Source organism: Alosa alosa, chromosome 17, assembly GCF_017589495.1.
Source record: "Alosa alosa isolate M-15738 ecotype Scorff River chromosome 17, AALO_Geno_1.1, whole genome shotgun sequence".
Lineage (NCBI taxonomy): Eukaryota > Metazoa > Chordata > Actinopteri > Clupeiformes > Clupeidae > Alosa > Alosa alosa.
In genome coordinates, this window is record NC_063205.1 from 18617718 (window position 1) to 18640730 (window position 23013).

A 23013-nucleotide genomic window follows, 5' to 3' on the forward strand; every position below is an offset into this window, starting at 1 on the left:
GATTAATGGGCATTTCCAACTCTAAGACAACCTTCTGGAAAGCTCCCCAAGTTGTGTACTCAAGGTCTACCAAGCGATAACAGGTCCCTTGTCCTTTTGAGTGTTTGTGCAGCAAGCTGAATGAAGGAGAAGGAATGACAAACAAAAACAGAAGCGTTAACTGTGGTGCACCAAGACAAAACCATTACCTGAAGGGTGGTCAGAACTATGACCTCTACTGAAGCCAAAAGTCAAGTGCAGAAAGTCTCAACAATATTCTCTTGATTTGACTATCCTGAGAAATCATTGCTGGAAGTGGAAGTGTACATCAGTATTATATTTCTGACCAGTAACTATCTTTGTTGCACATGTGATAAGGGGAGATATTGTTTGCCTTAATTATCATCTATGCCTTTGTAACAGTCCATCACAAGGGCAGCCGTGGCCCACTGGTTAGCACTCTGAACTTGTAACCGGAGGGTTGCCGGTTCGAGCCCCGACCAGTAGGCCATGGCTGAAGTGCCCTTGAGCAAGGCACCTAACCCCTCACTGCTCCCCGAGCGCCGCTGTTGTAGATGGCAGCTCACTGCGCCGGGATTAGTGTGTGCTTCACCTCACTGTGAGTTCACTGTGTGCTGTTTGTGTTTCACTAATTCACCGATTGGGTTAAATGCAGAGACCAAATTTCCCTCACGGGATCAAAAAAGTATATATACTTATACTTATATACAATATGCCCTGATGCCATTATCTCGTCAGATCTGCTGTGTTGATGACAATAAAAGCCAATTTTACCCTTCAAATGTCTCTCACTAAAAAAAAACTTGTGTTAGCCAAAATTGTCTGATTAAATGCAAGCCTTTCACTTACCGCTGGCCTTTGTCTTAGTAATGCTCTGTCTGCTGTGTTAATTAGCTGCACAAAGGTAGCGGGAGAGCACTGCTAAGCCTTGCGGACTAGAGCACTTTTCGAGGAAATCCTAATTCCCCCCCTCTCTGTCCTCCCCTCACGGATGTACACTCACTCACGCACAAGCAAATCTTGTATAGCAACACAGTTGCTGTAAGCCTCACCAAGAATTTGTTAGGCTCACTTGAAAATGGGCAGTCTTATTCAGTTGAGAAATCAGTCATGCTGCAAACAGCTTTTTATATTTAGGCATGTTAGCTTTTTCGCTTCTTGGAGCCATTGGAGCTCCAGTGCCTCCATCATGCTAATAGTTCCTCTTAGCCAAGAGTCTTAGGCCCAACAGGAAAACTACACTGGGCGTGTATCTGAAGTGTTCCGTTCGCGATACATAAAAAACATTTTGGAAGACTATTGACTATTTTCTATTTCTTGAATGTATGCGCCGCTATCACGTCTGGTGTAGCTACTATTATTAGGGGTTTGCACGGCATGTCATCAGATCTGGACGTCGCCATATTGGAGATACTCGCCTCATAAGAAAGCATTAGGCACTGAATGGAAATCCCTAACATCATCAAGGAAAATGGTTAATTATTGTCGTGTTTTATGTTGTACCAATAGGTCAGACCGAGAAAAACATCTGGAGTAGGTATCGACTTCCAAAAGTTATTAAAAAAACACGGAGAAAAGAGAATAATGCCAGGAGTTATCAGAGGAAAGGGGCGCTTGTGGTTGGACTTGGTACTGCGTCTCCATCACCCAACTCGTATGGATCTGCGCTGCCAATAAACCTTAATTTCTCGAAATATCATGCCTTTTCTTGTGGTCCAAGTCCTGCCCTATATGCCTTTGCATGTTGGACGCGTTTTGATGAGCTTTTCTGTTGTTTAGACACGGTTATAAGTGCATAATACTCCATTGTGCTTCATTCAGTTCTTTACGCCGAGTGCCTCCAACATGGCCATGCAGCTGGGTTACCGCCCAGAATGTGACGTCCGTGCAAACCCCTAATAGTGGAAGCTAATTGTTGCAACAGACGCAACGCGAACGGAGCGCTCCAGTAAAGCGCCTGGTATAGCTTCCCTGTAATGATTTTGGAGGCCAGCCAAGCTGGTTGTGGGATATCTGATGGTGCTGCTCAGGGGGCAAGGACATCTTCAGATGAGTCATGCTGTGTCATGCAAACCCCATGAACTGCAGCTCCCCTGAAGTGGTTGTGTTTGAACACAGCATGGAATCTGCTGTTGGTTTATCTCCCTTGTGTATCTGATTGCAGTAGCTTTTGAGTCTAAGTGAAGAGATGGGAACAGGGTCTTAAAAGGCATCTGGTACCATACTGTACCGTCCACCAACAAGAGGAATCTCTCCCTGCCATAAATCAATATAAGAGAACAGCCATTATTCATGTTCATTTCTACTAGTCCAGAGCTTGACCAGGTCAGCACCTGGTCAGTGAGACAGGCAGCGCTAATCTGCAAGCAGATGATGGCTTGTGTTATTAATATGGCAACAATGGTGTCGCACTGCAGAGATGGAACAGCTAGAGAGGATTAAGGCTGGTGTGTTCAGCTGGACCTAAACACCCTAACTAAATAAAATTGAAATGTTCTAACTTCTGGCTCTTTGGGTTTATGCGATTTATTTGGTGGTGAAAGCCTGCTGGTCCAAGGAGAGGGTGGTACAGAGCTCAAATTACCTCACCTTTAGAGGTGAAGCCATCTTTGAAATGACTGAGTGTGAACCTAGTCTACTGTTGTTAATTGTATAATGTTTGCTTTTCTTTGCTGTTGTTTGCTTATCAGCTATGCGCTCCCACTGTTATTGGTCTGATCTCGTGGAGTGCAGGGTAGAGGTAGTGAACCAGCTGTTTGAAAGCTCGCAAAAATAATCTAGAATATTCTTTGACTGCAAATGATACTTCTAACGCTGGAATATCCGAAGTTATACTGACATCTCAGGTATGTGCATGTTATCATTGCTACTCTTGGCCGGCCACCATGAAGGATAGTCTTACGGAACATCAAGTTCTTTAACAGGCCTAAGGTGCTAATGTGAGATGATGCTTGCCAAATATCTGTCCTACTCTGCTAAACGATGACTGGTAGCGCTGCATCAGACAGACTATGAGCTAAACGAAAAGATTTAGTCAGATGTCATCGCTAGACAACATGCTACTGTTACTGTGCACATTTTTTGAGACGTTAATTCCCCTCCAGAGGCTTGGAATCTATACTTTTTAAGTTTGGACTCCCAGTTGAGCATTATCCCCAAAGCTCCACCATGCCCTGTCATAAAACCCTGATTCACACAAAACTTTTCACTTTGCTCCTTAGTATTTGTCATTTTCTCTGAGGGCCAACTTGACAGCAGCAGTTCCACTACTTCGGTAGCCCTTTGTGCATTTCAGCTCACACACTTTTATAGCCGAGGAGATAATGGGTGACACTAGAAAAGGCTGAAGTCAGCAGGGAGGATGGATTCTGTTTTTTACCCCCTGCCTGTCATCTGCTCATTGTAATGTGTCATGATAGGCCAGTGATCCCTTCACTTATTCCGGGAAAAGATGTCTCGGGGACCATACCTGGAAGCTGCACTCAGGCGTACCCATTTTCCTGTCATCTTAGGTTTTCCAGTTAACTTGACCTAGCCCACCATTTTAGGTGATAGAAGTGAGTGTCATTTAGTCATTACAGTACACAGGGATTTGGACATTACAGTTGTCAGTGTGTCACTGTGGAATTTTGAGGAACCTGATACATTTTTAAGCTAATAGTCATAAAGTAGTTGTTAAAGAAGCCCAGTAGGCTGCAGATCTATTATGCAACTCAGTCAACATGTATCCATGGCTGTGGTCATAAGGACACAGCCATATGGGCTTAAGAATGAACACCCCTGTTACAGCCTGTAATAATGCATTATGTTCCACATTATAAATAAAAATGATTTGTAGGACTGTTTAAATATAGGCCTATGTGTTATTGTCATTGATTGATCTTGTCGTAACAGATATTCTCGGATAGTCTCGGGCCAGAAATTAAGTCCAAATATCTTGCCTACAATGTAACAAAAATACACCATTATAAGTGCTGAAGTCAAAAACTTATCCCAAAAAGAAGGCGCAAAAGTCCGGCAGAGTTCTGTGCAAAAATTCCTTTAATGACTACATAGCGCAAAGCCTGAGTGGATCGCACGATCGCACACCCAAACAATTGTTGAACACCAACATTTATACCCCTCCTTAGATGCTGACACAACATTTGGCAACTTCGAACCCACAGGTGGCGTTATGAAAGGTTCGTTGTTCGGTCTTATCTTCGCAAGTCAGCACTATTGCTGCCAAGGGTACGAACTTTTCACCATATAGCACAAGTTCACAGGTACTAGCTGTTTTTGAGTAGAGCCCACCTCCGAAGACGTCTTTATCTCTGCATCTGCAAGGCCAAGCATGCTTTTTTCAAACAGGCTTCACCCATCCACAGTGAGACACAAAGCGACAAAGAGAGACATAGGGATACAGAGCACACATAGGGGAATTCTGGTAGAATAGCTTCAGTATGTTAATAGTATTAGTTAAACTTGTTATTTAAAATGTTATAAAAGTATGTTAGCTAGGAATAAGTTCAGTGTATTACTTGATTATGATTGAGGTTATATGAATACATGCATTACAGTTTCAAACTCGTTCTCTCATCATGATGTCTACAAACCATAGTGATAATTTTATACAACAATCTAAAGTCCTCGATATAAAGTGTGAAGCACATTGAAGGACCATTGTGTTTGATAATCTGCTAATAATTTATAAATAAATTTGAATTTAAACTGTGGAGAAGGAGGAGGAATGGTGTCAATAAAAAGGACTTGGTTCGACATGTTTCTGAGAGCCGGGTGAAGTTTTTTGGTCTTTCCTTTGACCTTTCCTCTGCCTCCACTGCGGTGTTGAATCCTACACATCAGAGATGAGTTGTTGAGTTTGTTGGCGAATTCCTCACTCTGGGGTATCTTGTCTTCGGGGTTAGCTGGCACTTTTCTTGTTCAGCTGGACCTCTTTAAATAAAATTGAAATGTTCTAACTTCTGGCTCTTTGGGTTTATGCGATTTATTTGGTGGTGAAAGCCTGCTGGTCCAAGGAGAGGGTGGTACAGAGCTCAAATTACCTCACCTTTAGAGGTGAAGCCATCTTTGATATGAATGAGAACCTAGTCTACTGTTGTTAATTGGATAATGTTTGCTTTTCTTTGCTGTTGTTTGCTTATCAGCTATGCGCTCCCACTGTTATTGGTCTGATCTCGTCGGGGAAAGGGCTCTTTCGATTTTCACATTTTTTTTCAACATGAACTGGTTCATAACTTTATGTTTAGCTAAGATGCTGTGATGCCAGCTATCTTTTTATCTAGTCTTTCTGTGTGTTTGTGTGTGTCTGTGTGTGGGTGAGTGTGTCTGCGTGCGAAGATTGAAAAATTCAGCCAGTGTTGCCTCATGTCGTGTGATATCAGCTGAGCATGCTAGTTGCTTCTGTTTGTGTGGGTGTGCACATGTGGGAAGAAAACATTCAGAAAACACTGCTTTCCACATGTGTCTAATACTGCAAATTACACACCATGTGTGTGGGTGTCCATGCATTTCAGCATTTTGTTGTCATGAACTGCGTTTTTGTTTGAAATGTGGATATTAGTGTGCATATTTCACATTTAGTCATGTGAACGTAGTATGTGTGCTTGTGAGCAAGTAATACTGTAATGAGTGTATGAATACTGGTAAGTGTTTTTGTAAATGTTTGCTCTCTCTCTCTCTCTCTCTCCCTCTCTCCCTCTCTCTCTCTCTCGGGCTGTTGCAGTCATGCGGGTCTCTGAGCAGCTCTGAGGGTTTTGAGGCAGAGTGGGAAAAATGGAGTCTTCTTCTGAGTTCCAGGGGGAACCTGAGAAAGCTCTGGTGAGTACACGGCAAACTGTCATCAGTATCTGTACACTCTCTCTCTCACACACACACACACACACACACACACACACACACACACACACACACACACACAAGCCATCAGACAAAAAGAAAATGGCACACAGACACATTTTCACACACCCTCGCTGTCACCCTCACTGGCTTGCCAGGCATTCCCTGAGCTCCCATTGCCATTTGGTGGCTGACATTTGCACCAACCCTGACCCTCCCTTCCTCGTCCCTCCCGGGTCACGACTCAGTGCCTCCCCTTCACCCCCCCAACCCCCCAACCCCCCCCGTCATGTCCTCCTTTGCTAACGCTAAAGACAGTGGAACGTAATGAGGTCATTAGGCATTAGCCGCCTGCCTGCCACGGAAACATGTAGAAGTGCTCGCGCTAGCCTAATGATAACCAGCCAAGGGAACCAAAGAGACAGCAACGCGTAGCTATTCTTACTGTGGAGTGCCATTACTTGCTATGCTAAAGATATTACAGCCCTTTAAAGTCACTTAAGGTATCCTAATGAGACAATGAAATGTCATTGGTGGCAGGCAGTCTGAGAACAGGAGAGAGATGAGGAAGCTGTGGGTCTGTGCCAGTAAATGTTAAACTATTTGAGTTAATCATTAAAAGGGTGTCCCATTGCAATTCTGAGGTACCCTGATCAGTCAAAGTTTTCTTTCAAGAGTCTGAAGGCAATGACTAGGCAAATATGTTGTCCTTTCTCTCTTTCTGTCTGTCTTGTCTCCATGGGGTTTGTGGTCCTCTGTGACCTTTTACTGGATGGCTTCATTTGACACAAACACGGTGGGGGCCTCAGGTGTTTCCCAGATTGCCCCAGATGCCATCCCTTTGTGCATCACACTAGGGTGTGGGATCTCACACACACACACACACACACACACACACACACACACACACACACACACACACACACACACACACACACACACACACACAGACTCACGCACACAGACTCACGCACACAGACACACACAGACTCACACACAGACTCACACACACAGACTCACACACAATGGCAAAATAGTCATAAACGAACACACACATATACACACTCACAGTTTCTAGTTATCAACCGTTCTCTCACCACACATGCACAAACAAGGACTCTTTCTACATCCTAAGTGTAGCTCACTAGCACACATCAGAGCTGGTGCTGTGCCTCGGGAGCTGCAGTAATACGACACTGGCACAGAGTTTACCTTCAAAGGGCATGGTCACAACGGACATCTGATTTCTATGCAGTTGAGGTACACATTCTCAGGCTTCGTATTACCTTGGTAAATCCTTGAAAAACGCCGCATAAATACACAGTGGAGATATACAGTTGGTGTAGACATTGAGAAAAATCCTTTGTGTGATGTGCAACAGACATATTGACAGCTTTGACAGCTGTATCATTGCTTCCATGTTCTGTGTCGGGTGTGTTTGTGTCATGGTGACTGAGTTAGCAGCCGACAGACTCTCCCAGTGTCAGGCCTCTTGCAGCAGAGAGCTGGGTGCTTGGCTGCAGCTATCGGCAGCATTGGTATTCTAGACATCTTTGACATAATGCTACCCAGCTCATAGGGCACATGGCTAATTAGAAGGATGACTTCTGATGACTGAGACGACAACGGTGATAGCCTGTCTCTGTTTCTGCCTTTCTCTTTTTTCTCTTCTTTCAACCCCCCCATCTTTCGTTCTCTCTCTTTCTTTCTCTCTCTCTCTCTCTCTCTCTCCCTCCTCCCTCCTCTCCCTCTCCCTCTGCCTCTCCCCAACTTGACACCTTCACACAGTTACAGATTCAATAGATTATTGTGTTGGAAGTAATTTCTCAACAATGAGCTCTTCAGACTCAGGGGAAGACAATTCTTTATCTGACTCAGTTGGCTGGTATTTCACTCCATTTCATCTGACTGAGATGGCCTGTATGTTGGACTTGTGTTTGGCTTGTTTTGCCTCGGCCTGGCACCCCCTGACCTGCCAGCAATCAGTTCCCCATCATCACTTAGCTCTTTGCTTCTAAACATTTAGTGTAGATGGTGCAAAACTGTACTGTTAAAGTCCCCTCAGTCTTTAAAAGATGCTCCTGTTGGACTTTTCCATTGGCAGAGTGCAGCGGTAGTTTACTGTAAGTCGGCTGCTGTAGGGTATGAAGGACTAATAGACAATCAAATCAAGTTGAGAAGTCTTGGACAGTCTGCTTTATGCTTAGCAGTTTCAAGTATGGTGAATGCTGCATTTTTTATGAGCTCTTATCACCCTTCATCTTGACTCCTTCTTCTCCATTACTGATGACATACCCCCTCCACCAGGGCTGGATCTTTCATTGTTTACAGCACAATAAGGCTTTAATTGATTGCCTGAGATGCAGCAAATTGCGCTCTGAATAGGAATCGACAAAATGGTGTTACTTCCCTGCTCAGGGTTATTTCCATCAATCATGAGGAATTGAATTCACGCTTTCTCCTCTCTTAGTCATCAGAAAAGTGTGAGACCTACTGGTCATCTTTATCGAAAAGGCAATAATCTTTTTTTCTCCCTCTCAAGCATCTATGTCCACCCAAAAAACCTTTATTTATGTATTTATTTGTTCATTTATTTATTTATTTATTTTCTGTGTAATTTAATTTCCCATTGCCCCTGAATATCTTTTTTCCCCTCTAAGCTGAACGTTATCAGATGATTTTAATGCGGTCTACCCTTTCAGGCTTTGGCGTTACTCGGCAGGATGCAGCCAAGCATGGCAATGATCCCGCTGGTGAGGCGCTAACGGGCTAATGCTAGCTTCTGCCGCCCTCCAACCATAGCAAGCGACCTCGTTACCCCACAGGTCGATATTGAGTGGCAAGTAGATGCCATCAAAGGCGATGGAAGCCGTTAGAGCTTGTGTGTGTGTGTGTGTGTGTAGAGGTAGAGGGGGTGGCAGCTAAAGATTAGGTGTTGAGTCAATGAGTCATGACCTGGCATCCCCAGACTGTATCCACCGTAGGGAGGTTTAGAACTGTAACGGAGCTGCATATTTATCCTCTACAAGAAACCTTCGTTTCAGACCTGTCACCTAAGAATAAGGCTCTGTGAGATGTATGATGACATTTTTTTACCTTGCTTATAGAATTGTTGAACTTGGTGAGTTCATGGATTATAGTTCCTTCTTTCTCTCTGTTGTATACAATACATTCAATTGTGTGAGAGGATATACACTTTGTTTGTGGGGAAGTGTAATATCCTTATGATTGCAGCTGGGTATTTATATTCTGGATATGATGCAAGATTTGTTGTTTGTACTGGTCTGTGAAACTCTGCTGGTCTTGTCGCTCTGAGTATTGTGTAGCAGGAAGCTGTTTTCCTGTTGATAAGAAGCAAGCCTGAAGGCCTAACATAAGCTAAACAGCAGTGACAAGTGCGGATGAAAATGCAGACGGGATCCTGCAACACCACCACCACCACATGTAGTCGCCTGTTCTTAAACAGGATGTAGACAGGCTGTAAGGTCAACCTCACGGCCTCATCACCGTCCATTGACTGTTCAAGGAGATGAATGATGGTGCTGCTTTGCAATGCCAGCTCTTTAACCGTGCACTGCACTAGACAACATGGCTGCCACCTAAATGTGCCGAGTCATGTGGCTTGACATGGCGATGGCTGCAGCAACAGTGACAAGTCCCAGCCTGAAGGAACCAACGAATCAGTAAACCCTGTACATCAGCATGTTATGGCCCCTAGTGTATAGCAACGCATCTTCATTATTCATTGGAGCTGTGCTGGTGTTTTAAGCCAATCGTCAGAGTGCGGATCGGTGAGGCGGAGCGGGTGGAGGCGGTGGGAGGGTGGGGGTTGGGGGTGGAGGTCAATCATTTATCCTGTCCCGCTGCCCCTATCGACTCGGGAGATAGATGTGCAATTGGAGCAGTGTTGACCTGCTAGGAGTGTGTGTGTGTGTGTGTGTGTGTGTGTGTGTGTGGGGTGGGGTAGTACATGCCATTGCTCTGACACTCATCACACCCTCGATCGTGCTCGTGCTCACCCTGCCACTGAGTGCCCTCTCAGCGAGAGGGCTTTTTTGGAGGGGCGTATCGGGGAGAGAGAGTGAGAGCCTACCGGAGGATGACCGCAATGCTGATGAAGTGTGGGGTAAGCCAGGTCTTACCCAGAGAGACATATGTGCACATGCCCTGCACAAAGGCAAAGGCATCACTCCGCACCCACTTTGGGGCTAAAATCATTATTAATGAAAATGAATAATGAAGCAGAGAGCTGCTTAAATTAATTAAACATATTCCTTTATCATTAAGGATAATTGCCCATTTGGACTTTTTAATGGCATGACCTGTTGTGTAGGGAAGGCATGTTTTTTTTTCCTCCCCACTTTTATGTGCCTAGAAAATAGATGTTCTGGTCTTCACTGGATGAGTTACAGGAGCTTGTACAGCACAGTAGACAGAGTGAGTAGAAGCTTGTCCTGCACAGTAGACAGAGTGAGTAGAAGCTTGTCCTGCACAGTAGACAGAGTGAGTAGAAGCTTGTCCTGCACAGTAGGCCGTGTGAGTAGAAGCTTGTTCCTGCACAGTAGACAGAATGAGTAGAAGCTCATCCTGCACTGTAGACAGAATGAGTAGAAGCTCATCCTGCACAGTAGACTGAGTGAGTAGAAGCTCATCCTGCACAGTGGACAGCATACAATGAGCCTCTTTGGTCCAGCTTAACACCTCCCACCAAACACTTAAAAAGCATTCTCCAGATTCTCACCACCATACCCATTGTACACTAGAACCCATGGTAGCGCTTGCGGATGAATAGCGATGGTAATTTAGCCTGAGAAAAGAGAAAGCGTGCACAAAAAAAAACAAAAAACGGCCGGACCCTGTTTTATTGTCTGTCAGCCTGGGGAGGCTACTTGCGTCATGAGTCGTCTTGGATATTCTTCGGGGGCCTCAGAATGCGGCAGCTGGCATTCTGGTGCAAATGAGCTCCGCCAGCTAGCGCGGCAGGGCTGGTTCGGGGGTGCCAGGCGGGCACTCCTGGCCGGGCGCTTGGTGGCATGGGGACTGGAGGAGCTCTTAGGTCTGAGCTGGAACACTTTATCCCCTCCTACAGCTCGCACTCTGTCTTTCTCGCGCTCTCAGAGCTCAGTGAGAGTGTGGGAAAGGCTGGCGTTTTGTGCCTATGCAAATTGGCTTTGCCTTTTGTGTGTGTGTGTGTGTGTGTGTGTGTGTGTGTGTGTGCTCGTAGCCATCTATTTAGTTACAGGATGGCCCTGTATATGTGAGCATATATTCTTCGGCTTTAGGATCTGTGTGTGTGATACTTTTGTGTGTTCCTGCAAAAAGAAGAGAAAATGTACTTTCTGTTTCCACTCGGTGCTGTCTCCCTCAATTTTGAGTTCAGGGAGATTTAAAGTGAGGAAGATATAAGATGGGGAAGAAAAGGCAACAAGAAAGAGATGCCAGTGTTTTGATCCTGGCTAACCTTCTTAGTATTTTCTAACGACCAGACCGGTCTGGATCAGTATCGCTATGGGAAACCAAATTGCCTAAATTAACAGGAGCGATGGACAGTTTGGGTCTTATATTCGCCAGAGTTTCAACAGTAACCATGGTGATAGTGACATCATTGAGAACCTGCTTCAGACTTTATCTGACTCCCTAACCCAGTTGAATTCAGATTTATGCAGGTGTAGTTTTTGAGCTGGTTGTATGCACACCATGACTAATGGGACAGTGTGTGACCTCTTCAGTTGGCACTGTTTTCTTTCATGACGCTGGTACAGCCATTTCACTATCATGCCATTGCAGGTGATACAGTACACGGGCACAGTACATCATGCTGTCCACATGCATTCATATGTTCTCATGATTTTCATGTAGTGATGCAACACGTTGTTGTGTCTTTTTATTGTCATAGCAACTCTCTTTATGTTTGATACAGAGACTTCCATATACTGGGAAACTGTTATGGCAAACAATATCACATACAATTTGTATGCAGTAGGACATCTGTCATTAAGTGAAGGTGGCCACTTAGGCTACAAATGATGATTTGTTCTTGTTAGGTGTGGGTTTGGTTGTGACCTTTTGACGATGTGTTGTAGACCAGTCAGGAAAGGAAATGAGCATGTGACCTAACCATCTGCTCTTCAGCCTCTATTGGGAGGAAAATACCTAGCTTTACCTTGTCTTGAAGCTGTGTGTGTGTGTGTGTGTGTGTGTGTGTGTGTGTGTGTGTGTGTGTGTGTGTGTGTGTGTGTGTGCATGTGCGTGTGCGTGTGTATGTGTGTGTGTGTGTGTGTGTGTTTGTGTGTGTGTGTGTGTGTGTGTGTGTGTGTGTGTGTGTGTGTGTATGTGTGTGTGTGTGTCTGTGTGTGTAGGTTAGATAGCGAAGCAGACTGGTGGAGGAAGAAATGACCCCCTTGAAGAAGAGTAAACACTGTTGTTTAATAGCAAAGCCATTAGTCAGGATCACATTTCTCACACAAACTGAATTTTCCACGGCTCTCTCTCTCACACACACACACACACACACACACACACTCACACACACTCACTCATACATGACACACACACACACACACAGCATATTTCACAGGACATGCCCTTGCTTTCATCACCCCATGGTTATTACCCAATACGCCTATCAGCTCGATTGAGAAATCAAGTTGGCTGCAGGCAGACACACGACTCCAAGATCCTCCCATCGCCCCACTTCCCCCTTCTTCTTCCTAATGGGCACACGCAGCTCAACCAAGTTAGCCAGCGGTCTTCTGCCTCCCAGACCTTCACTCAGGAGCTGACAAAGTTCCTGTCCCGGAACCTCACAGTTCCCTACTTGGGGTGCGTTTCCCAAAGCCATAGTTGCTAACCTGTTAGCAACTTAGTTGGTTAGCAATGGGAAATTGCTAACTTAGTTACTTAGTTTTAACTTAGTTTTGGGAAACATCCATGATGAAGGAAAACACTTAGAAGCCTCTCTCTCCAAAAAAAAAAAAAAAAAAAAAAGAGAGTAGAGAGGAGTCGCGTGTCGGCCGCTCCACAGCAAAATGACCAGTCGGCCATTTGCAAGGCAAATGGAGAGTTCCCAGGGGCTTTGGAGCCGTTTCTCGGGAGTTTGTGGGACGATCAGGGCTGTGCTGCTGCATGGCTCCAGTGTGTGTCAGACTCTGTTTGCTCAGGGTTGGGCATGTGGTTCAGTAAGCATCTACCAAAGTAGTTCATACCAAAGGGGCGAGAGACACAGAGGGAGAGAATTAGAGAGAGAGAGAGAGAGCGAGTGAGAGAGAAAGCGCACACGATGCAAAGAGGGAAAGATTGGGCACTTACTCGGACGTGGGAGTGTTTCTTAGTAGATGGAGGAAGAGAGAGAGAGAGAGAAGACAGAAGAGAGACGAAAAGAGGAAGAGAGAGGTGCAATGTAATGACGAGCGAGGTGTTTCTGGAAACGTGTAAGAACTTTTGGTAGTGCCTTCAGTGGCCGTGTTCACGCCGTGTTTGTTTTTCCATGATGGCAGGGGGAAATGATGCCATGTGTTCGGCCCACTGGTGCAGAAGAAGTGGAATTAAACACACACACATGTACACACACACACACACAGGGAGAGGGAGCGATAGAGAGATTGCATTGGGGAGAGATACACAGCGTGCTGACGAAAATGGAATGTAAACAAGAGAAAAGACGAGGGAGGACCAGAGTGGCCAGAGGAGAGAAGAGAGGAGGGGCTGTGCTGGACAGAGGGAGAGAGAGGGAGAGTACAAAAAGAGGGAGGGAGAGAGAGAGAATAACAGGGCACTCGTGCTCTCTAGCACACACAGTCACTTCCCCCCTCCCCTCCTCTCTTGCTGTCTCTCCTCCTGCCCCCCCCTCTCTCTGTGTCGCTCTGTGTCGCTCTGTGTGTGAGCTCAGTTGCTCTGAGTGCTCAGCTCAGCTCAGCTCAGCCACAGGAACAGCAGCAGCAGCATCAGCCACATCGGCAGACACAGCAGCAGCAGCAGCAGTGGTGGCAGGCACAGGCAGCCCGAGTGAGGTAGCACTTTACTTAGTCCTTCCTTCCTCATTCTCTCTCTCTCTCTCTTCTCGTCCGCTCTTTGCTCTTTCTCTCCTTACTATCGGACAAAAGGCCCTGGTGGGTGTGAACACTCACCAGAGGTCCCCTTCGTGTGGCATAGTCTTGGCTTTAACGGTATGAGTCCAGCGTGCTTGCTTGTTTATCTGACGTGGGTATGGCCGTCAGGTTGCTTGGCTGGCTGGCTGGCTGACTGGCTGGCTGGCTGGCTGGCTGGCTGGCTGGCTGGCTGGCTGGCTGGCTGGCTGGCTGGCTGGTTTGTTGTTGAACTTGTGGTGTGAGCAGTTGGTGGAGTGACTGAGCTACTTCTGGCTCTGAATAGTAGAAGTGTTCTCTTTCCTCTCTATCTTTCATACATAAACATGCCTGTCGACTCTGTGTGTGTGTGTGCTGGGGGGTTGGGGGAGCAGTGTGATGTAACAGATTGCCATAGAGTAGTGGCACAGCTGAGGGCTATTCTCTGTCTGGCGTTGAGGGAGAAATGGAGATGATGTTGGGAGCCATAGGAGGGTGATTACCCTCCTCGAAAAAACCAAAACATGGATGACAACAATCAGCTCAGCACTCAGCTTTGCTGGAAGGCTGATTGTGTGTGTGTGTGTGTGTGTGTGAAGGGCATGAGAGATGAGAGAATGAGAGTCAGTGAAAGAGAAAAAGAGGGGCTACTCTACCTGTGTTTTGCCGGTAGGGGACTTGTCAAATCCAGCAGTCTGTCAGCTCCTCCTCTCTCTCTGTCTCAGGAGATCCTCTAACTGCCTCTCTGATATTCTGGAAAGATCCGGAAGAGTCGGTTGGCTATGCCTTCCCGCCTCAGGACAATAGACCATTCCTTTGGCTGTCTGAAAGAATACAAATGTTCACCATACAAACATACAACGGAATGTGGAATAGGATCTGTTGATTGTGTGATCTGTGTACATGTCAGTTAATGTGTGGCAAGATACACCATCAGTGTGTGTGTGTGTGTGTGTGTGTGTATGTGTACGTGTATGTGTATGTGTCACAGCTTTGGGACTGAAGCAGCTGCTCCCTGTGTAGTAATCAGCTTGTTTTCACCAAGTGTACAAATTGATTTTGGTTATTTGGCTGTGTGTGTGTGTGTACATCCACACTCACATGGTCAGATCACAGCCACTTTGCAATGCACCTCTGGATTGGGTGACATCACACCATGGTGTCGTATACACACACCAACACACACACTCCACCTGGGCAGCTTCTTATTGGTGCGAAACATCATCACACCATATTGGCTGCAGCGTGGCTGTATGCCTCAAATATGCCTCCTAATTCAATTTGGCTTGGGAACGGTAGACAAACATGCCACCAGTTGCCCGGCGGTTTGGAGTCGCTCGTGAACCGGACGGCGAGATGAACAGCATCTACAGTATACTGTTTACTGTGCTGGGGCAACTGTTGACCCTCTTGTTGACTCAACAGTCTCCGGTTTAATAGTCTGGCTTTATGACCACGGGTCTAAACAGCTGTGCCTTCCGCCTTTGGGGAGTAGACGTGACAGAGGTGTAATAAAGACGTATCGCCATAATGCTACAGAATGCCGTTTATGAAGCAGACACTTCTATCTTAATCAACTTGCAACAGCTCAGATTGGCCCACATTTTCTCCATCAGTGTGTTTAGCCTACTTCCTGGGTCTTAAATGAGTCCATGACCTTGTTGTTGTCAGTAGCTTGTTCCAACCACAGAGGTTTGTACGATTTTCATCTCTCCAAACAGTCAGTCTTTAGGGACCCTATAGACCCTTTCAACAAGGTAAACAAAAACAATGCTTGAACGTTCTATTTGGGCCCCAATCTACTTCCTCTGCATTAAGATAACATATGGAATGTTAAAAAGGAAGTCTTGTGGGGCCAACTATGATGCTGATAATGGAACCCTCTTGAAAGGGTCCATAGAATAGGCTATTCTTTGATTTAAAAACTGCGGCGCATGCTGCATTTACAGTGCCGTCCGAAGAGTTTCGTTTTTCTGTGCAAGCGCACAGTCGTCTTCAGAAGTGCTGTTGAAAGCACTGAGCATCAAGATTGCCACCACAGTAACCTCACGAAAGATGGTTGTGTGTGTCAGGTGACGACAGAGCGCTGGAGTGTACAGATGGCTGATTGAGCTTTGCTTCCTGTTATGTTGATTAGGAGTGGGACAAAATATCAATACGGCAATATATTGCATGACTTCTTTTTGCGGTAAGTTATTGATATGTTGCCACTAAATATCAATGTTTTTTTTTCCTAAAATAGTGAATTTTACAATTCATATTCTAAATTGACTCATTCACCAATTCATGCATTTGAATAAGTATTAACACTGAAATGTGTCTTTTAAGAAAGAAATCTGTTATTTCTTCAGAGGTAGGCTATATTGCCGGTTAATTTTAAGAGGCACTAAGCTAAACCTTTGTGCACTTTGTACACTGTTTCATATATCTTGAGAAATGCAGTGAATAAATAAATGCTTACAGCGTTTTGCCTTTTTATTCTTCACTAAATACAAATATCATGATTGTAGATCAGTCTTTTGCAATGTATTGAGTAATACTGAATCGTGATATCATTATTGTGATCAGTACAGTATCAATGACAGTATTGATTAGTGAGTTACTTTGTGATTCCCACCCCTAATGTTGATTTGCTCTGGTGGTATAAGCTTACCCACACACACACTCACTCACACACTCACACTCACACACTCACACACACACACTCACTCACACACACACACACACACACACACACACACACACACACACAGACTACTTGAAGACACACCCTTTATAGCGTATTGATAATTTAAAAGGCTAGAAGTGGATGTATACAGTGTTGGATACTTTGGTATATTTCCATGGAGACAAGATTATTTTTCAAGCCACGTTTAACAGAGATCTTTGTGTCAGTGTATAACGTGAGTGTAGTATGTGTGCATGGATGTGTGTGTGTGTGTATGTGTATGTGCGCTGCGTGGGTGTGTGTATGCTGCGTTGAATGCGTGGGTGTTTGTGTATCTGTTTGTGTTGGACTGGAAACTTGTGGTCCAGTGTTAATGTCAAACCGCGGGGCTGGTGGAAAGGCTTAATGTGTCCGTTCACATCTCTCATTGCTGTCCCCATTTGTTTTTATGGCTCCCGCATCACTCGTATAAATAGGCCTGTTCCCCTAGCAGTCACCCTGGTTTCTCCTACCTCTCTCGTCTTTATAGCTGTCATTTCCTCGCATTTTTCCTCTCTTTCTCTTTTTTTACATATCCCCCTCTTTGTCTCTGTTCTCTTCCATTAACCTCTTTTTTTTTTATCTTGCTCACTCTGTCTTCCTGATGCGTTCATTCTCTTAGTCTGTAAAGCTGGGTGAATTCCTCATTCTGATTTATCAAGTTTGCACTATGCTTTTCATTGTAACCTCTTTTTTTGGACCTTGCTGTGTGTGTGTGTGTGTGTGTGTGTGTGTGTGTGTGTGTGTGTGTGTGTGTGTGTGTGTGTGTGTGTGTGTGTGTGTGTGTGTGTGTTTGAGTATAAGTAGCAGGGAGACACATTGTATGTGTGTGTGTGTGTGTTTGTTTTTATTAGAGCGCAAGAAATGCTTGGTGTGTGTGTTTATGTTTATATTTATAAAAGAGATCAAGACTGACTGTGTGTGTGTGTGTCAGTTTTAGCTGCCATCATCTGCAGCCTGTGTGTTGAATGAACGCCAGACCCCGGTGAGGGGCTGAAACACTAGCCTCTCCTGAGATGGACATGCTATAGGGCCTCGGCTCCCACCACATCACCTCACCCCTCTCCCACCCACGCCCCCCACCCACAACCCCCCCACCTCGGCCTCAGAGCCTGGGCCACCTGAAACCACCCCACTGACCCCACCACCACCACCACCACCATCACCATCTAGTGAGACCCCACTCTGCCACCAATGGTGGAGTGACTGACTGAGGCCCCAGGACAAGCCCAGGAGAGCAACCCCCACCTTCCTGCCTCAGAGCCTGGGCCAGGCCTCCTTTGAGTTTAACCACCCCACCCCAGCTTGCCCAGCTTGTCCACACTGGCACGAGGCTAATCAGTCACCTAGGCAGGCGCTAGCTCAGGCTGCCTCCTGCAGAAGTCAAATTGGTGTTGGCACTGGAGGCGTGCTGGATGCTAACCGGCTGGATGCTGGATGCTAACGGGCTAGTGGGGCTTTTGCCAGCAGACCTCTGTGGGGTCCCCCCCCACACATACACACACACACACACACACACCTCTTATTCCAATCTTCTGTACTGTTTTCTTATTACACCTTAGCCTCTCTCTCTTACTCCTTCATTGGCACTGTTCATATCTCTCTAATCTCTCACAGATAACTGCATCATATTGTTTGGACTAAAACACACACACACACACACACACACACACGCACACACACATTGAACATACACACTCTTACTGTTACCTCCAGGAGCTTGCTGGAGCAGCTCCTATTTAATCTCTCATGGATCAGAGTGCCTGTGTCATTGCCCTGCTGCATTAGAATATCCCCGTGTGATATGTGAACACCCTGTCCCTGGTTGAGGCGCTCAATGTAATGGACTCTCTCTGAGAAAAGTGTTTTCTCCAGCACGCTGCATAATTCAGATCAGCAGTACCGGATACTGGCCACCCAGTGCGATGCATGGCCGCTTTCTCTCGCCTTTCCTTATCGCTCTGATCTTACAGCTTTGCCATTTCGTAAGTCTACACGACCCCTTGTGGTGTGTGTGTGTGTGTGTGTGTTCCCAGCTTGTGTTGTCTGCGCTGCTTCTCGAGTTGTTGTTATTTCTGCAACGCTGCCACTAAATCTCAGTTCACCAGTCAGTTCCCACGCCCTCTCCCCTTTCCTCTCTCTGTCTGTTTCTTCTGGTCTCTCTCGCTTTCCTTTTCTCATCTCTCTCTGTCTATCTCTTTCCCTTTTTCCTCTCTCTCTCTCTGTCTCTCTCTCTCTCTCTCTCCCCCCCTGTGATGTCTGGCCTCAGCTGGTCTGAGCCTTGTCCTTGCACATCACTCTTGTGCACACATCACTTCTCCTCCCAGACCCCTGTGAACCTCAGTCACCTCCCTACCCACCTCCCTCTGATGCTCCACTACTCACAGATGCCTTATTTACTATCTGATTTGAAATATCATGGTAGGATGTTAACTGCTTTTGTTTGGTGGCCCTGCGCTGTAATGACAATTGAGTTGAATCGCATCTACTAATCTTATACAGATGTAATTACATGCCACTGTTTGAGTCTAAGCTGCTTTCGCTCGGGTGAACTGTCCAGTCAGTTGTGGTCAGGAGTCTGGAATTGCTTAGGCCAGCACCTGAGTTTGCAGAGCTCAGTAAGACCCTAAAATGAGCTTGAAGTGTCCGGAATTGTGCAACGCATTGGAAACTGTTCGTTTGAGTTGAGGGTGCTCGCTGTGTTGGTTGGACCGATGGGTTGCTGCGGTGCATGCTACATCAGTAGCTCCGTCCATCATTCGTGCACTGGGGCCTCTCTTGTCACAGGCACTTTGCGCTGCCCACTGTGGCATTTGATGGGGAAGATTCTTGAGCATGTTTCTCTTTTTGCATTCTCTTTCGGTCAGCTAGTTGTCCATCCCATGGTCGGTCAGGGGGTTGTGGCTGGGCTGGAAAATGCTTGAACAAACAAAACAAGGGAGAGATAGATGGGAGAGAGAAACAGATGGAGAGAGAGATAGATGGAGAGACAGAGACAGAGAGAGACAGATGGAGAGAGAGACAGAGAGACAGAGAGATGGAGAGAGAGAGAGTGAGTGAGTGAGAGAGAGAGAAAGAGAGGCAGAGAGGTGGGGGGAGGCAGTTTTGTCATTTAGCATGAGTGTCAAATGTTATTTGTATGTATCAGCTTGTCTCTATTGTCCTTTGTTGCTGTGGTCTGGTAGCCACCACCGAGTCCTCTCCAGAAATGAGTTTGAATACAGTGGACAGGGGTAGAGTACAGTCAGGTTACACTAGAACAGTCCCACATTCATATTGATGTTGTAGGTCAAGTTCAAAAGCATTTTGTATAGCTATTGTGTTTTACAGGAGAGTGCCTGTCGCCTAGTCTTTCATGGTCATTTTTATGTACAAGCTTGACAAGATTTCGTCTTTTAGGCTATTTGGTCTTGACTATACGTATGTAAAGTGTGTGTGTGTGTGTGTCGGGTGTGTCGGTCCATAGAGTTTTTTTATGGCCCAGTGAGCACCGTGTTGAGGCTAGCATGCTGATAAACAGAGGAAGCAGAAAGTGAAGCATTCTGGGATGACGTGGATCACTCTATGGCCAAACAAGGCAGCCACGGGTAGACCAACTGAAGTAGGTGTGGGGGAGCATAGATAGGATCTGAGAACCTATCATTCCTCTCTCTCACCAACATCGCCTGATTTGGCAGAGCTAAACATCATGCAATCATACCACACCCCAGAGTTGTAGGCCAGGTACTCCCTGTGTAGAGTTAGTATGTTCTCCACACAGTGTGACTCCGCAGTTCTAATTAACCTGGCTGGCTACTCATTTGCTCTGGAGAAAGTGCCGTATTAGAACCCAGTCAGCCAGAACTCCACTACCTGAGGGATAAAAGCACTCTGAAGGCGCCAGTCATGCCCTCTGCACTCAAGGCACGCAGTAAATGAACATGTGAAATGAAGTTGGGTGGATGTGCTCTGTTGGTCACTTGTTAATGAGCAAAGTTCAGAAAATATCAAGAGAATAACAACTTGTTAACTAAACCGCCCACATCAATTATTAGGTAGTTGGAGTAATTGGAATATACTATCGATCAGTTATGTCCAATTATATCTTTCTTTTTTTCTGTATTGCGAGTGATCAGTTTAACAAGATATGAGTAAGATATGAGTAAGTTTGCTTGCTGTATGTATAGATATTAGTGGTCTGTCACATAGTTCACCGTAGTCTTAGACTTTTCCGGATGCCCTCTGGATTGTAGCTGCTAGTAGCAACAAGCCTTTCCTGTTACATCAATTAGACCTAGCTGCACTCCTCATACCATTGGACATTTTAATTGCCTGTGTTCTGCACCTACAGCTGTTGTAGACAGTAGGCCAATATCCTTTGTTTTCTTCGTCTTCATAATTTACTGTTTTCTGTTTATGATGTCTTCCTAATTTGATCAGATTAGGGAAATTCAGCACTACACTGTGTGTGTGTGTGTGTGTGTGTCTGTCTGTGTCTGTGTCTGTGTCTGTGTCTGTGTGTGTGTGTGTCTGTGTCTGTGTGTTTGTTACAGAACAGAAGTGAAAGTGGGAGTGTAAGGAAAGAAGTGACTCTCACAGAGTTGTTTTGGCCGGTAATTTGGCGGATGAAAGTGAACGCACTAAGCCTCTCTCTCTGGTCCCAAACACACACACACACACACACACACACACACACAAACCACAAAGGTAAGGAGATTACAGAAGGAGGATTTGGAGATGGACCATCCCACCACCCCACCAACCCCCACCCGCTCCTCTCCTCTCCCTCTCTCTCTCTATCCTTCCATCTCACCCTCCTCTGTCCAGTTTATGGAATAAGAAATCCACTGAAAGGCATAAAGAACAGATCAGGTTATGAAATCAAAAAAGGGGATCATGGGTGAATAGCATCCACCTCCCTCTCTCCTTATGTGCACTTTCTTTACATGCCTTCCCAGATTGTGTGTGTGTGTGTGTGTGTGTGTGTGTGTGTGTGTGTGTGTGTGTGTGTGTGTGTGTGTGAGTGTGAGTGTGTGTGTGGAGTGTGTGAGTGTGTGTGTGTGTGTGTGTGTGTGTGTTTTGCCTCTGTGTGTCCTTGTCTGAGAGAGGCGATGTAAAGGAAATGGGTCATCCGGGCGCTGCGAGTCATGGCGTGGGATTGTGTAACAGGTCATGCCATGGGGCCTCGGCATGCTAGTGCTGCTTGTGCTCCCGTGGTGGCAGAGAGAGAGACGTGGAGGCTGAGCTCACATCCAGTCTTTCAATCTGACCGTACCCCTGCTACATATTATACAGGCTGAGTGAGGGTCCATTGGCACAGTTTTGTCTTGACTTTTGAGTTCGGAGTTTATATATCAGTAAAATTGTGTGTTTGTGTGTTTCTATTTGTGTGCAAGTTGTTGTCACAACTAGGCTTGTACCATAGAGGCTACAAGTGTATTGATTCCATGTCACAAACTAGGCCTATAACGATACTATAGAGAGCAACTGACCGAAATTTTGATCAGACGTTATGATCGAATGATAGACCAGGGAGTACTACTGTAGGCTCATATTTGAAAGCTCACTTTTATCTCTCTCTCTCTCTCTCTCTCTCTCTCTCTCTCTCTCTGTCTCTCTTTATTTCCCTCTCCCTCTCTCCCTCTCTCCCTCTCTCTCTTTCCCTCTCCCTCCCCTACACCAGACGGTCTGTTCATCTGGATTGTGGCTTATGGCTTAATGGAATTAGAGTTTTTGATTGAGCTCATATTGAAAGGATTTTTTATTACAGTGTGGACAGCAGCAGTTGCTGTGTGTGCTTTTGGATAGCTCATCTTTTTATTGTTACAGTTTTCTCTGCTTGGCTCGACTGCAGAATAAGCGCTAGGCCTACACTCAAAGTTCATCACCATGAAGAAGTTTAACTTTGAACTCATTGCCTCCATGAGGCTATGTGACTGGTGGGCACTTTAAGTTAGGCATATTGCTGACTATCCCCATGTAGGCTAAAAACATACCATTGGAGTAGCATAGCCAGCAGTATCGAAAAGCCAGACATACAGGACTCACTCTAAAGTCTGACTAAAGCTTATTTAATAACTGGGCAAAATCTATTTGCTAATTTAACACTATAAGCAAGATCCAAAGTGCAAACATCGGTGGTCGGCTCAATGCTCCCATACGCCACACAAAACCTGTAGTTCACACACAAAACACTTTGCTCGTTGCCTGACCCTGCACTTTGGCCATAATTTAAATTAAGGCCTGTGATGTTTAGCCTAACTCCCTAAATCTTACAGTCCCTGGCATGTGGTTATATTCTGTGTCAGACTGTGTAGGATGTAGCCACAGACTTAATACTGTTGTTTTGATTGAAGCCTGCGTCCCTTTCAAACAGTGTGTATTTGGCCAGGCAGTCTTCTGACTAATGCAACCTAAAATGCTCCC

General features: G+C 45.7%; 1 protein-coding gene across 10 annotated transcripts in view; it reads left to right on the forward strand.

Moving 5' to 3' along the window:
* Window positions 1–23013, forward strand: part of osbpl8 (oxysterol binding protein-like 8) — an 82853-nt gene that overhangs the window by 14662 nt on the left and 45178 nt on the right. For 8 of the 10 annotated variants that reach the window (XM_048267497.1, XM_048267499.1, XM_048267493.1 and 5 more), the window contains one exon: window positions 5726–5820. In XM_048267497.1, coding sequence (XP_048123454.1) covers window positions 5776–5820 — 45 coding nt within the window. In that variant the 5' untranslated portion in view covers window positions 5726–5775. Of the gene's footprint in view, window positions 1–5725; window positions 5821–13790; window positions 13848–23013 lie in introns of those variants that run through there. The other 2 variants (XM_048267503.1, XM_048267505.1) reach the window with 2 other exon arrangements.